This window comes from Scardinius erythrophthalmus (assembly GCF_964197995.2).
Source record: "Scardinius erythrophthalmus genome assembly, chromosome: 25".
NCBI classification, from domain to species: Eukaryota; Metazoa; Chordata; class Actinopteri; order Cypriniformes; family Leuciscidae; genus Scardinius; species Scardinius erythrophthalmus.
The window spans coordinates 8606336-8622360 of record NC_138245.1 but is presented as its reverse complement, the minus strand read 5'-3'; the positions used below and the strand labels follow the sequence as shown (position 1 = coordinate 8622360).

The 16025-nt window shown below is 43.9% G+C and overlaps 1 protein-coding gene across 2 annotated transcripts; it reads left to right on the top strand.

The window, feature by feature from the left end:
- Positions 1-9286: 9286 nt before the first annotated feature.
- Positions 9287-15710, top strand: ifi30b (IFI30 lysosomal thiol reductase b). Of its 2 annotated transcripts, XM_081357271.1 has the most exons (7): positions 9287-9495; positions 10724-10912; positions 11009-11077; positions 14829-14918; positions 15134-15286; positions 15381-15449; positions 15553-15710. In XM_081357271.1, the coding sequence occupies exons 1-7, from the start codon at positions 9355-9357 to the stop codon at positions 15610-15612; spliced, it is 771 nt and encodes a 256-aa protein (XP_081213397.1). In that variant the 5' UTR covers positions 9287-9354; the 3' UTR covers positions 15613-15710. The 2 variants fall into 2 exon arrangements, with proteins under 2 accessions (XP_081213397.1, XP_081213398.1); XM_081357272.1 differs by lacking the exon at positions 14829-14918 and having other exon boundaries at positions 9353-9495; positions 15553-15704.
- Positions 15711-16025: the final 315 nt, after the last annotated feature.

The window sequence follows — 16025 nt, the reverse complement described above, 5'->3', positions numbered from 1 at the left end:
AGAAGCTAAGTTCCTTTACTTAAAAGCAGTTTACAAGCAAATACAGGGCAGACATCCTGTCGAGGCAAGGGCTGAGGCCCAAGGAATGGTGACACTCGCAAGTAGTGGAGTGCATATGGCAGAGGCACGACAGAGCGGAGGTGGAGATGTTTTCCTCTGAGGAGACAACCCACTTTCCCCTCTGGTTCGCCCTCACACCTCCAGCTCTATTGGGACTGGATGCCATGGTGCAGTTGTGGCCAAGGCTTACCGCTTTTCCTCCGATAGCTCTGCTCCCAGCAGTTCTAGCAAGGGTCTCAAGTCTAGTTTGTTTATAGAGCCCTTTACAACTAATCTGTACACCAAGGGAATGTACAGTCAGTAAAAATGCAGACAGATAAAACAACATAAAACATCAAAGAAAAATGCAAATGTCACGGGGTGACGAAAACTTAAATTTTTCCCCAAAGGCGGAACTAATGTCCGCCGAGATTTGCCTCCCGCCTGACCCAAAACAACAGAACACCGGCTTAGTTCCGGGCAAGCGCAAAATCTCCGTGAATGGGGTAATCAGCCAAAATCGTCGCCAGCTGTGGACAATGAGACACGTTGCCATTTAGAGGAGGATAAAAGGAGAGAGTGGAGATCAGACAGGAGTGAAGTTGGGGGACGAGAGGTCTGGGACGATGTGAAGGCTGGGACGGGAGGCATCTGGAGAGGGAGGTGTTCGGGGACAAGTGGTGTTTGGGGACTGAGTATCTCGGAGGAAGCGCAAGCGGTGGAGAAGAGGAAGTAGGGGCTTGCAATGGACGCGAGACTGTGAGTGCGGGAGGAAGAGCACGCTGATTCAACTGGAGGGAGAAAACGCTGGACAGTAAGATCGGTTGTGAACGACTGTGAGTAGTCAAACCGATCTCCATCCTTTCTCTCTCTTGTCCATGGGACTTCTTGATGAGAATGCCAGGTCAGGAAATGGGCGACGGCCATATGTATTTCCCACTGAGTGTTGATTTGCAGTGATGAAGTGATGTGATGCACTGCCTTGATGTGTGAAGTGTGAACTTAAACCCCGCTGGATGTCCATCACTTGCCTGTGTGTTCTATCATGTTCTAAGACATGAGAAGAGGCTAATACTGTGTACTCCACAGAGACTTGAGTGTACTATCTGTCAGCCCATTGTGAAGAGAGACACGTAGGTGAATGCTTAACCGACTGCTTTGCAGTAAAATCCTCCAGCCGTAAGTTCTCTGTCTGTCATTACTGAAGAAGAGGATTACGTGTCTGTATATTCACCTGTCTGTTTTGCAGTAACGTTTCTGTCACAAGCTCTGTGTCTGCCAGCCCTTTAAGAGGAGTGCATACCTGAATGCCCACCAGACTGCTTTGCAGTGAAGTTCCTCCAGGCGTAAGTTCTCTGTCTGTCATTACTGAAGAAGAGGATTACGTATCCGTATACTCACCAGTCTGCTTTGCAGTGAAGTTCCCCCAGCCGTAAGTTCTCTGTCTGTCATTACTGAAGAGGAGGATTACGTGTCTGTATACTCACCAGTCTGCTTTGCAGTGAAGTTCCCCCAGCCGTAAGTTCTCTGTCTGTCATTACTGAAGAAGAGGATTACGTGTCTGTATACTCACCTGTCTGCTTTGCAGTAACGTCTCTCTGTCGTCAAGTTCTGTGTCTGTCAGCCCTTCAAGAGGAGTGCATACCTGAATGCTCACCTGACTGCTTTGCAGTGAAGTTCCTTCAGCCTGAAGTTCCCCCAGCCGGAAGTTCCCTGTCTGTCATTACTGAAGAGGAGGATTACGTGTCTGTATACTCACCAGTCTGCTTTGCAGTGAAGTTCCCCCTGCCAGAAGTTCCCTGTCTGTCATTACTGAAGAGGAGGATTACGTGTCTGTATACTCACCAGTCTGCTTTGCAGTGAAGTTCCCCCAGCCGGAAGTTCTCTGTCTGTCATTACTGAAGAAGAGGATTACGTGTCTGTATACTCACCTGTCTGCTTTGCAGTAACGTCTCTCTGTCGTCAAGTTCTGTGTCTGTCAGCCCTTCAAGAGGAGTGCATACCTGAATGCTCACCTGACTGCTTTGCAGTGAAGTTCCTTCAGCCTGAAGTTCCCCCAGCCGGAAGTTCCCTGTCTGTCATTACTGAAAAGGAGGATTACGTGTCTGTATACTCACCAGTCTGCTTTGCAGTGAAGTTCCCCCAGCCGGAAGTTCCCTGTCTGTCATTACTGAAGAAGAGGATTACGTATCTGTATACTCACCAGTCTGCTTTGCAGTGAAGTTCCCCCAGCCGGAAGTTCTCTGTCTGTCGACTGTGGGTCCCCCGGCGGTCCGCAGGACGGAACGACCCTGCCCAGAAAAACTCATCCATTTGAACTTTATCCACTTTTATACTTAATAAAATACTGATTCTTCGAAGTCATGTTTGTCTGTCATCCTTGCCTGTCCTCTGTCCGACTCCCCAAGGGTGGTAACGGGTCTCGAGGGGTGGGTGCAGTCCGATTGGCCCGCCCCGACCTGTGACACAAAGGATAACAATAAGATAAAATAAAATACAGCTTCCAAATATATACAATTAAAAGCCATAGAAAACAAATAATAATATAAATTAAAGCTGCAAGCAGCGATGAAAAGGGCCCTCACACCCCTGTCACCGCCACCCGGCGCCTTTAGTAAGGGCCTTAAGATTACACTCACCAAATTTGAAGAGGAACAGATCAAAACTGTAGGAGGAGTTCATTAAAGTACAACATCAGGAAATTACAAAAAATGCACAAAATCTAGGAGGAAGTTCAAAATAGCTGACTTCCTGTTGTGTTTAGGGCTATGCTCCAAGAGACTTTTTTGTAGGTATTGGGTCATTATATGTATGTACCAAATTTCATACCTGTACGTGAAACATAGAGCCGGGGCAAAATGTGGGGGCAATAATTTACCGAATTTGCCCCACCCAATTTTGAAAACCATATCACACGTAAATTTTCACCACTTCTGAAGCGTGTGAAGAGTTTTATGAGTTTTCGTGCATGTTTAGGCACTCTAAAAAGCGATTCACTTTGGAGAAGAAGAAGAAGAAGAAGAATAAACAGAGCAAAAACAATAGGGTCCTCTCACCATCGGTGCTCGGGCCCTAATAATAATAAATAATAATTTTTCAAGCTAGATTTAAACATTTTAACGGAAGACAAAGATCTAATGTCAGATGGAAGGGCATTCCACAACCTCGGGCCAACAGCAGAAAAAGCCTGATCCCCTTCAGTTTTCAGGCAGGTTTTGGGGATCAACAAAAAAAATATAGTTCCCTTTCAAGGGAACGAGCGTTGCGTCGAGAATGACGCTATGGGGAACGCTTTGCGTGATGACGTCTTGAAGCACATGTAAAATCAGTCCAATGGTGTGGCGGAACGTCAGAGGCGGGTGACGTCACGTACCAGGAAGCTATAAAAGCCGGCCCGAAACAGAAAACGAAAGCTTTCTGAGTCTTCAGTTGCGCTCTGTGTTGAATCTGTCCGTTTATTTGGTGTTGTCTGTCTATATATATATATATATTATTCAGTATGGCGAGCAAGCAGCAGTTTAGAGTGTGTGTCCATCCCTGCCCGCGTTATTTAACGGGAGGTGACACACACACTCTTTGTGTTGTTTGTTTGGGAGAGGAGCATGCCCAGTCAGCACTCGAGGGTGGTGACTGTGTGCATTGCTGTGCGCTTCCATTGCGGACGCTCCGATCCCGTTTGGCTCGGTTCAATCCCGACCACGTTCCCCAGGGCTCGGGTCCCGCCGCGGCTGAGGCTCGGCGGCGATCTCAGACCTGGGGTTCGCAAATGGATCTGTCAGTGGATGTTGAGACGGGCTCTGCCTTATCTCAGCCTCTTACTGACAGATCCAGTGCCTCTCATCAGGGTGTGGAAGCACGCGCTGCGGTTTCTTCCCCCCCGATAGAGGCACCAGTACTACAACTATCCAGCTCTGAGGAGTTGGATGTTGTCAGTATTGAAGCTGAGTCTGAGGATTCGCCACCTCAGTCTCATGCATTTGAAGAGCTGCTTGATGTAGTTACTAGAGCAGTTGACAGACTGTCTATTGAGTGGCCAGAGGATAGGCAGGACGTTCGTTCGAAAAGCAAACTCGACGAACGCTTCCTGCCATCTCGTGCACAGCCTCAGCGCAGGAGTCTTCCGTTTTTCCCCGATCTCCACACCGAGGTGTCGAGATCGTGGGGAAAACCAATGTCATACAGAGTTTACACACCACAAACATCCCATTACTCTTCCATCTATAAATATAAAGAGCATGGTTATGGGGAGATGCCGAAGGTGGAGGAGACGTTGGCGAACTATCTCTCTCCAGCAACGGCATCTTCCTTGAAGACTCCTACACTCCCCACTAAACCAGTAAAGTTTACATCTTCCCTGATTCATAAATCGTATGCAGCCGCTGGTCAAGCTGCAGCGTGTCTGCATACGATGTCCCTTATGCAGGCTTATCAGGCAGAATTACTGGGTGATTTAGAGGAGGGCGGGGGTATTGGTCCTGACACAGTAGCCGAACTGCGTAGAGCCACAGATTTGTCTCTCAGGGCCACCAAGGAGACCGCTAAATCAGTCGGGCGGTCTATGGCAGCCCTGGTGGCCACTGAGAGGCATCTGTGGCTCAATCTGAGTGACATCAAAGATAGAGAAAAACATGTTCTTTTAGATGCGCCGGTTTCTACTGTTGGGCTATTTGGAGATGCAGTGAACAGTGCGGTAGCTAAATCGCAAGAAGCTTCAAAACAGGCTGCTGCACTCCAGAAACTTCTCCCCCGCCGTTCTTTCAATGAGGCTGCTGAGCGGGAGCAGCCTCACTCCTCTAAAAAGAGCGCTGATCATCGTGCCACTCAAAAGCAGAGTGTGTCCTCCCGTGCTCCCCCACAAAAATCTCGGGGACACGGAGGGCGCGCTCAAACCCAGCAGTCTTCGAGGGGTAGAGCGGATCTGCGGACCGTTATTACCGCCAAGAAGGCTGCTGGGAAGAAATCCTGATGTCCGAGGGCTCAGGACATATGAGGGTAGTCCCCCCCGAAGCAGAGCGGTTAACACCTCTTTTTACGGTGCCCGTCTCTCTTCGGTACCCTCAGGGGACCGTTCTGCCAACCCTGCCGCCTCCGGTGTTACAGGGCGCAGCGGTCTCCGGCGAGCACATATCTCAAGGACCACCCGGAAACGTAGTGGCCTCGGGATGCCCGCCCCCTCCGAGGAGGGTGTTAGAGCAGTCTGTTCGGTCGTTCCCTGCCGGTGCGCCGTTACAGGGCGACGAATTGACTACTCAACAACAACGAAATCCAGAAACCAGTCTCGAGAGGCTGGTACCTCTAGTAGAATCTTTGACAGCGTGGAAGCTACTGTCGAATGTTTCTCATTGGGTCCTGCAGACCGTGGAAAGAGGGTATCAGATACAATTCAAAAAACGCCCACCTCGGTTTATGGGGGTCCTGCCCACAGTGGTGGGCCCCGAGCAGGTTCTGGTTATGGAACAGGAAGTAAACACTCTGTTAGAGAAAGGGGCCATAGAATATGTACCTCCCTCCAACAGGGAAACCGGATTTTACAGCCGATATTTCATAGTTCCGAAAAAGGACGGGGGATTGCGTCCCATTTTAGATCTTCGAGTTCTGAACGAGTCAGTCATGCAGCTCAAGTTCAAAATGTTAACATTGAGACAGATCGTGCCACAGATCAGGTCCGAGGACTGGTTTGTCACGATAGACCTCAAGGACGCATATTTCCATATTTCCATCCGTCCGTGTCATTGGAAGTTCCTGAGGTTTGCTTTCGGGGGCAAAGCATACCAATATCGTGTTCTTCCATTCGGCCTAGCTTTATCACCCCGCACTTTCACCAAATGCATGGATGCAGCTCTGGCGCCGCTGCGCCTCCAAGGTATTCGCATCATGAACTACATCGACGATTGGTTGATTTTAGCTCAGTCGCATCAGTTGGCGGTTCAACATCGAGATGTTGTTCTCGCCCACATGAAAGAGTTGGGGTTACGGCTGAACGCCAAGAAGAGTGTGCTTTCTCCACTCCAGAGGACCACTTTTTTAGGCGTAGTTTGGGATTCAGTGTCGATGCAGGCGCGCCTGTCACCGCCACGTATAGAGTCCATCCTTGCAGCTGTGAAAAGTGTAAAGCTAGGCCAGCTTCTCACTGTCAAACAGTTCCAGAGACTGTTGGGTCTCATGGCAGCAGCGTCCAACGTGATACCTTTTGGACTGCTACACATGAGGCCCCTGCAGTGGTGGCTCAGGACCAGGGGGTTTTCCCCGAGGGGCAACCCATTTCGCACAATCAGGGTCACGCGGCGATGCTTACGTGCCCTGGTTATGTGGAAGAAACCTTGGTTCCTGTCCCAGGGCCCAGTGTTGGGAGCTTCTTGTCGTCGCAAACTGCTAACGACGGATGCTTCCCTCACGGGTTGGGGAGCGATCCTGGAGGGTCGCTCAGCTCAAGGTCTGTGGGAAGACCATCATCGTTCCTGGCATATCAATCGCCTAGAGATGTTAGCTGTCTTCCGGGCTCTGAGGAGCTTTATCACAGATCTCAGGGGACACCATGTGCTAGTACATACGGACAACATGTCGGTAGTCGCCTATATCAACCACCAAGGGGGTTTGCGCTCGCGCCCGTTATCCAACTTGGCACGCCATATCCTCTTGTGGTCCCAGGGGAAGTTACTGTCACTCAGGGCAGCTTACATCCCCGGGGTCCAGAATTTAGGAGCAGACACTCTGTCGAGGCAGGGGCCGAGGCCCGGGGAATGGAGGCTCCACCCCGAGGTGGTGGAGCTGATATGGAGGGAGTTCGGCCAAGCACAAGTGGATCTGTTTGCGTCTCGAGAGACTTCTCACTGTCCACTTTGGTTCTCCCTCACGCATCCAGCTCCTCTGGGACTGGATGCTATGGTTCAGACGTGGCCGAGGCTACGTCTGTACGCCTTTCCCCCAGTGGCTCTGCTCCCGGGAGTTCTGGAGAGAGTTCGCAGGGACCGGGTTTGCCTGCTTCTGATAGCCCCGCGCTGGCCGGGCAGAGTATGGTTTCCCGATCTGGTCTCCCTCCTCGACGGGCATCCTCTGGAGTTACCCGTCAGGAGAGACCTTCTGTCCCAGGCAGGGGGCTCAATATATCACCCCCGCCCAGAACTGTGGAACCTGTGGGCTTGGCCTCTGAGGGGGCCCAGCTCATAGAGTCAGGTCTCTCAACTGAGGTTGTTGAGACCATTCTACAGTCCAGAGCTCCCTCCACGAGGAAACTTTATGCCCTGAAGTGGAGAGTCTTCACTTCTTGGTGTAGTGACCGTCGGTTGGACCCAGTTAACTGCCCAATTGGTACAGTGCTGGAGTTCCTGCAAGACCGGTTCACGGCAGGTCTGACCCCGTCCACTTTAAAGGTTTATGTGGCGGCCATAGGTGCTTACCACATTCCTTTGGGTGGAATGTCTGTGGGGAAAGACCCTTTGATATCTCGTTTCCTTCGTGGCACTTGGAGGCTGAGGCCTGCAGTTCGCTCTAGGGTTCCGCCATGGGACCTGTCCATTGCATTACAAGGCTTGTCCCTGGCCCCCTTTGAGCCCATTGAGGAGGTTCCTGAGAAGTTTTTAACTCTGAAAGCTCTTTTTCTCCTTGCTATTTCTTCTCTCAAGAGAATAGGGGATCTTCAAGCATTGTCAGTTGCTCCGTCATGCTTAGAGTTTGCTCCGGGTATGGTTAAAGCGTTTCTTCATCCAAGACCGGGTTATATCCCCAAGGTCCCCACTAATGTGGTCAGACCTGTTGTTCTGCAGGCCTTCTGTCCTCCTCCCTTTCAAAATGCTGACCAGGAGGCTAATAATTTGCTTTGCCCTGTGCGGGCGTTAGACGCATATGTCCACAGAGCTGCCCTGTGGCGTAAAAGTGATCAATTATTTGTGTGCTTTGGGTCCCCTAACAAAGGAGGTCCAGTGTCTAAGCAAAGGATGAGCAAGTGGGTGGTCGAGGCTATCTCACTTGCTTATGAGGCGGCTGGGCAGCCTTCTCCTTTGGCTGTCCGGTCGCACTCGACGAGGAGTATGGCGGCCTCTAAGGCCCTTATTTCAGGAGTTTCTTTACAGGACGTCTGTGATGCGGCAGGCTGGTCCTCACCGCACACTTTCGTCAGGTTTTACTCTCTGGATCTAGACTCTGCTCCAGGGTCTCATGTTTTGTCTTCCTAATGCTGCTCTCTAGATTTCACACAGGACAGACATTCGTAGCTATGGAGGCGTTGGTATAGACGTTCCCCATAGCGTCATTCTCGACGCAACGGGAGTTCCCTTGAAAGGGAACGCCTCGGTTACGACTGTAACCTCGGTTCCCTGAAGAGGGAACGAGCGTTGCGTCGCCTTGCCATATCTCCTTCATGCCTGTCAGCTCGACTTCAGACTTTTACGAAGCTTTCGTTTTCTGTTTCGGGCCGGCTTTTATAGCTTCCTGGTACGTGACGTCACCCGCCTCTGACGTTCCGCCACACCATTGGACTGATTTTACATGTGCTTCAAGACGTCATCACGCAAAGCGTTCCCCATAGCGTCATTCTCGACGCAACGCTCGTTCCCTCTTCAGGGAACCGAGGTTACAGTCGTAACCGAGGCGTTTACTGCTCTCTGAGTTCTTCTTGAATTCATGTGAATTATTTCATAATTTAACCTGGGGGCATTCCATGGTCAGCTTTATAAACATATACAGTGGCAACACCTTATACTGAATCCAACATTTAACCGGGAACCAAAACCGGTGTAATATGCTCCATTTTCTTTGTACCAGTAAGGAGTCTCGTAGCCGCATTCTGGACCAATCTTGATAAGAGTCTGGCTTACTCCTGAATAAAGTGCATTACAGTAACCCAGGCAGGAGGAAATAAATGCATAAAGAACTTTCTTAAGATCAGCATCTGACATAAAAAAAAATATTTTTGCAATAATCCTTAACTGGAAAAGGCAGCTTTTCACCACATACTTGATCTGAGCATCAAATGTAAGTGCTGAATCAAAAATTACACCTTGATTTCTTATCTGAGACTACACATTCGGTAAGCATGGACCTAGTTCATCTTTTAAATCACTATCAGCCCCAATTGGCCCCAAAATGATAACTTCAGATTTATTCCCTAACCCCACCTTTTACATGATGTTTGTGCTCAGTTCTGAGTCCTCTTTGATCACTGAGCAGCTTCTCGTTGCTGATCTGAGGTCAGTGAGTACTGTGAGCTGCAGCTGCTCACAGATAATTGGAGCTCTGAGGTTATTTTTATGGGAGGAGAGTGCAAACAAGCTCTCATACCACTCAAAGAAAGCTCAGTGACTCCTAAATACCCACAAAATGAACACTCGGATGCTTTGTGTATTCCATGTCATATTCCTCAGTGTTTATGAAATCCAGAGTAAATCTCACCCAAAGCCTTCATGTGGATACCCTCCATCCCAATGGTGCAGGTCTCTGGAGATCGCCATAGAATGTGGGGTAAGTCTGTTGAAAAGGTTGATTTAGGTCTTGAAACTTTTTTTTGTTGTTTTTTTACTTTAAATGATACAGATATTTACAGACATTTCAGCAGACCAATATCATTTGTGGCTTGTTAATTACTCAAATTCTACAGAACATAATGCTGATGCATCTCAAGGCATGGTAATCTTTTTACTTAAAAATGTTTAAAGTGACAAAACTACAAAAAAAAAAAAAAAAAAAAAAAAAAAAACATTCATCTGCTTTAACTTGCAATATAATTGCTGGTATTTATATGCAGTTTGATGACTGTTTAGAATATTTACTTTTTTATGCAATATTGCACAGAATAATCTGTTTTTTTTTTAAAGAACATGTGCTCAGCATCACTTTCAAAGACTTCTTTGTGCCTGTAAATTACTGTCATGCTTTTGAACAAACAGCTTCCAATTAAATGGGCCACAAGGTTTCCTGTTTTGCATCATTTGATGAACCTCCTTATGTCTTCAACTGTATCTTCCTACTCGGTGTACAGTGTCAGAAGTTCATCCTGTAAATAATTAGTCTAAAAGGTGGGCTTTACAGAATACATACAGATATGTGACAGGCTATGATCATAATTAATTACTATCAAGCAGTGACATTGGTCATGTGACATTTTAAATGTGACCTATATGAGTAAAACACTACTCTTTTCCACCTTTGCATGTACCACAAAATGTTGTATAATTCCTAAATCAATTTAGGATTCATGCAAAGAGTAAATCAAGTGTGCATTTATGACAAGTGTTTTTTATCTGACAGCAAGTTGTGAAAAATTCTTAATGTTGTCCGACAGGGAACACTTTCGTGACATATTCCAAACGGTTCTGTGATTGTGATTAATGGCTACATGACATGCAGATAAACAAATAATTTATCACTTGTTTTTGGAAAATGTTTATTTTATTATTATTATTTTTTAAATCATTTAATTATTAATTAGCTTTTTATCAACTCAAGAAGCCCTGGGAGAAATTCCAGTTTGGGAAACCGTGAAATTGACTGATGTGAATCTGGGTGACAATTGTGTGCTTAGCAGGGGTTTAACTGACCAAATTCATGTAGTTTTGTGACTTGATTGTTCACACTAATTCACATTGCATGAGTGTAGCCTTGCCAGACTGTGACAATGTGAAGATTTTTCTCTTTACCGTTGCTACACCATGTTTATTTTCCATGATTTGCAATGTATTGTTTGTGGTAGGTGCAGAAACAATGTATGGAACTGAACGCGACCCGGCCAAACCCAGTGGTTCCTCCCGTAGAGATCTCTCTCTACTACGAGAGCCTGTGTCCAGGCTGCAGAGCGTTCCTAACAGAACATCTCTTCCCAACTTGGATTTTACTGAAAGATATAATGAATGTCAACCTGGTGCCTTTCGGCAATGCTAAGGTAAAAATGTTGACCTTTCATAAGAGTGTGTGTGTTGTAATAAAGAAGATGTGATGTTACCTGAATTTGATTATAATTGTTAACTTGACATTTTAGGAGCTTCCTGAAGAGAATTCATTCTCATGTCAACATGGAGAACCAGAGTGCTACGCTAATATGGTTGAGGTGAGTTTGTGAGATAATACAGATGCTCCAAAACCTAGTGAGCTGCGACAAGCTTAGTGAAATGTTTATTCAAACTGGCAGAAATGTAAAAGAATTTTGCGTATACAGTATAAATATGGTTCCAGTGGGACTTTAAAAAGTCTTAAATTCAGTTTAATCAATGCTAAAGTGGTGTTAATTTTGGGGATGGAAAGCAGGAATTGCAATAAGGTCTTAAACTTAAATGCACTGTAAAGAAGTTGAACTAACTTTAAAAAAATAAATAAAAATAAGGCAACATATCACACTCAGCTTTTTAAGTTAACTCAACTAATTCACTCCAATTAAAGTCAACTTAAATACGTTTGTTCATCTAATGAGCAATCGGTAGTCTTTTTAATAAAAAAGGTCTTGTCAATCGAATGTAGAGTTTTATCTCTAAAAACAGATTAGCTTATAACATTAGTATATGGGGCATAGAATAAGTAAAAGTAAATCGCTAGTCAATACCACTAACAAGGCTCAAAATAGCCTCACACTAACACGGTAGCATAATGAGGGTCCCTACATGCAAACCGAAGCATTGTGAACTTTGTAAGTGTACAGACAGTTTAATAATAAGATACTTTATAAAGACAGTACATTACGCGTATACAGGCAGGAGCCATCTTGGAAAACAGTCTCGACTAGTTGAGCCACGAACGCCGTGCTAAGCGAGATGAACTGTGACTCATATGTCCGTTGTTGGAATCTCATATAGTCCGTTGTTTCCGGAATCTCATATGGTCCGTTGTTTCCGGAAGAAAGCACTGAACGCAACAGAGAAAATAAATAAATAAAAATAATTTCACATGTAATTAGATTTCACAAACGTAATTCCTGTCGACCAGCTCACTTAGCACGGCATTTGTGCCTCGAATAATCGAGACTGTTTTCCAAGATGGCTTCTGCCTGTATACGCGTAATGTACTGTCTTTATAAAGTATCTTCTTTATCTTTATAAAGACTCGGGAACCATGTGTTAATTACCCCTAGGTTCTTGTCCTTTAACTATTTTGCTCCAGTTAAGGCAACTTAAAAACATTTATCTAATGAGTAACAGGTAGTCTTTGGAGCTTAAAAATTCTTGCCAAGGCAACTACAGAATGTTTAGCATTTAGTAATGCAAGCAGATACAGTCCTTGTTTTTCATCTCCATGTTTGATTTTATAAAGATAACTTCATGACACAACATAAATCAAACCAGTAAATGCCAAGCAACGATCATTTTTTTTACCACAATGATCATTATGTTACCACATAATTTTCTCAAGCTGCAATGCGTGCTGGGAACTGGCACAACATTGTTCAATGTAAAATTGTTTGTTCAGATAACTCAATTTGGAAAGTTGGGACAATGTTGGGAACATGTTTAGACAAAAATTTGAGGTCAACAAAACAACTTTTGTTAGCAACATGTTTAAAGTATTCTTATTTAGTTCACTAAAATAATAATCCAGGGCACATCGTCAAAAAACTGACTCCTACTAATCCTACTAAATCTTTGTTACTTTTGTTAGAAAAACATTTAGCTGATAGCTTATGTATTAATCCAACTGGCAAAACTTACATACAATTTTACATTGGAAAATGTTGTGCCAGATCCCAGCATGCAGATCCCAGCATGCATTGAAGCTTGAAAAAATTATGTGGTAACTATTATTAAAAAAATAGCTGTCATGTGGTTCAAAGTTCAAATATTTACTGAATTACAATAGTTGATCACCATGTTTGTTGGGGTATTATATATGCATCTCATTGCAACTTTTGTATGAAATATATTTGCCCAGGTAGAAATGTTTGCCTCTAGTTTTAAGAGGCAAACAATGGTCATGTCATGAAGTTGTCTCTGAAAAAACAAACATGGAGATGAAAAATAAGGATTGTAGCAGCTGGAATTGCTAAATTTGTAAGTTTTCAAGTTAGTTAAACTGGACGAATTAGTTGAGTTAACTTAAAAAGTGAGTGTGTTAGGTTCCCTTATTTTTTAACTTAGCTCAACTTTTTTTTTACAGCGTGACTAGTCGACTTTAATGCTCTGTCATGATGCTTTAAGCTTGACGTCGACTAGTCGCTGGTCATGGCCAATAGAGGGCGCAACAGGATATGAAATCTTGAAGTCACATGCATCGCACAAGCTCAGAATCATTCAGTAGCGCAAAAATGTATTGTCAACACTGTTATGATTTATCAATGAAATAGCTTAGAAACTGAAAAGTTCTAGCATATATTTCCTAGTAACTAAAACCCACAGCTGCACTATTAGTAGAGAGATCCTGCCAGGTAGAATTAATTCGCACGCAATCGCTCCCTCACTAATGCATTCATATTAATGTAATAATCTTTACTGTGCTACTTTATCTGTATCTGATTTAGAATGAGCAGAAATTTGTGAGAAATATAAATGACACAAAGACAAAAGAGCTGCTAAAAAAAATAAACGTATGTAGGAGCAATAGTCTTATGGGCAGTGCTGTGTCATATAGTCATAGCTGTGCACAAGGTAACCCGCGTTCGAGTCTCAGCTCAAGGTTGAGGCTTAGGGGCTGTTTACACGACACCGGTTTCAACTAAAAATTGACAACTTTTAAAGTGTTTTGGCCATTCATTTAGACGACAACAGCGTTTTGGGTGTCTGAAAACGCAAACTTTTGAAAACATGTTTCTAAGTGCAAGTTTTTGAAAACGGTCTCCTTGTAAACAACAAAAACGTGAATCTCTGAAAACGACGACGTCATGCACATGCATATTACATGTTCAATCTATAGTGTTTCATCGCCATCTAATGGCAAGCAGTGAATACAGCGTTTTTAGTCGTTTTCGTGGATCCGTGTGAATGGGGATCATTTTGACAATGGTGTCATCTCTATGAGTCATCTTAAGCATATCGTTGTCATGTAAATGTACCCTTAGGCTATTTGTTCATTAATGACGTCATCAGCGAATAGTCGACATCGACTCGACTTTCATCACATAAATGTCGACTTTAAAAATTCTTTAGTCGTTGCATGAACGTTGCATGTTCAAAGTCGCTGTTGCAAGCCTGTAGAATGCGTGGTTTCAAAGCAGTTTGCAATCAATGAATACTGCACATTTATGCCAAGTGATTTCTTATGATCTATGGTTTATGAATTATGAAAGTGTTTACATGATGGTGTTTGTATTGTAATTTGTTGTATGTGGCTGTAGAAATGCATATTTTACCTTAACTTTTTAATTGAGCAGCTAGATGTTATAAAGTAAATACATTTAATAATAGTCCTGGTGTATTCCGGTCTTTTCAATTAATTAAAGGTCCTGCATTATGCATTTTCTAGTTATTAAGTGGTATTTTGGTTACATAATAAACTGTATCAGGCATATAATTCAACATAAAATCTTGTAGCTTTTATCTAGCACCAGACGTGTGTGTGAGTGCGCGCGCGCGCAGGTCTTAAGTCTTAAATTTAAAGCTCTGCAGATACCTCGTATTTCACTATTAATACCACGTATTTCACGGATTAAAATTGTTTGGTCTAATAAAACTGAATTTTGAATAAAAATTAATAAAACTATTTTACCCAAATGTGTGTATTCTGTGTATTATGCTTGGCATATTGTGTCGTTAGCTTAGCAACATGCTAACATGGATAATACTCCCTGTGAAGGCAGCAGGGCTAGGTTTTGTTTGTGAATAAATAAAGATTTCAAGTTACACAATACACCTTGTTTATATTTATTCTCTTTTTCATAGGCATGTGTTTTATATTCAGCCAGTCATGTAGCATTTCCTGTCATTTACTGCATGGAGTCGTCAGCAGATGTACTCAAATCTGCTAAGCCTGTAAGAATCTCTGAGCCTACATTACTGTCCCTCATTACAGCATTCTCTTTGAACAACGGAGAGCCATTTTAAAATGGTCTCTCTCTCTCTCTCTCTCTCTCTCTCTCTCTCTCTCTCTCTCTGTGTATATTATATTATATATATATATATATATATATATATATATATGTATATATATAATATTATTATTATTATTATTATAAAAAAATTGCCAGTGTTTGCAGCTCTATGCACCATTTGTTAAATGGGGGACCATAGAGTCCTGTACCAGAGGAGAGCTTGGACACAGTTTGATGCATCAGAATGGAGTGAAAACACAAGCGCTTAAACCTGCACATACCCATGTGCCCTGGATCACCTTCAATGGGGTGAGGCCTTCTAGAGCAGAGCATTTGCACTAATCTTTGTAATAAAAGACACTAATGTGCCGAGATTTTGATATCCAAAAGTTTTCTTCCTCAGGAATATACTAGTGAATGGGAAGATAAGGCTATGTCCACTCTCTTCAACCTTGTATGCAGATTGTACAAAGTATGCTAATGTGTCTTTTCACATTTACCATTTCTGATTACTGAAGTACTTCACATGCTCGCCAACAAGGCTTAATTAAAAATTGTGTGTACTTCTCTTACAGGGAATCATGCCACCAGTCTGCACTGGAGCTCTGAAAAAACTGGACCGAAGCTTTTGCTAGTGGAAGGGAGGAGTGTTACACAATACAGATTTATACAGTATATGATGCTCTTTGCTGTTTGTGGTAAAATAAAAAATAAAAATACAATATTGACAGTCTTAAAGGGACAATGTGTAGGAATTTCTCCCATCTAGCGGTGAAATTGTATTTTGCATTCAAACGAATAGTGCTCTACAGCGCCTCTCTTTTTCAAATGTGTGTTGCTTCTACAGTAGCCGTTATGTACCAAAAAGCTATGACAGGATGTCTTCTAATAGCACTTCATCGAGTTTTCCTTCGGGTGAACAGGTTTGTTATTTCAAACAAACTGCAACTTGACACAACAAAAAAACGGATGTTTGATAGAATTGAAAGTTTCCAAAGGCAGAGAAGCAACCAAGCAATGAAAAAAAAGCTTGTAATTTAGACCGTAA

Bases quoted from the DNA above. Each gene is read 5' to 3' on its own strand.
- ifi30b (XM_081357271.1), top strand. From the start codon at position 9,355: ATGAACACTCGGATGCTTTGTGTATTCCATGTCATATTCCTCAGTGTT. The intron at 10,913-11,008 runs GTAAAAATGTTG...TTGACATTTTAG, and splicing joins TGCCTTTCGGCAATGCTAAG to GAGCTTCCTGAAGAGAATTC. The intron at 14,919-15,133 runs GTAAGAATCTCT...AAAAATTGCCAG, and splicing joins TACTCAAATCTGCTAAGCCT to TGTTTGCAGCTCTATGCACC.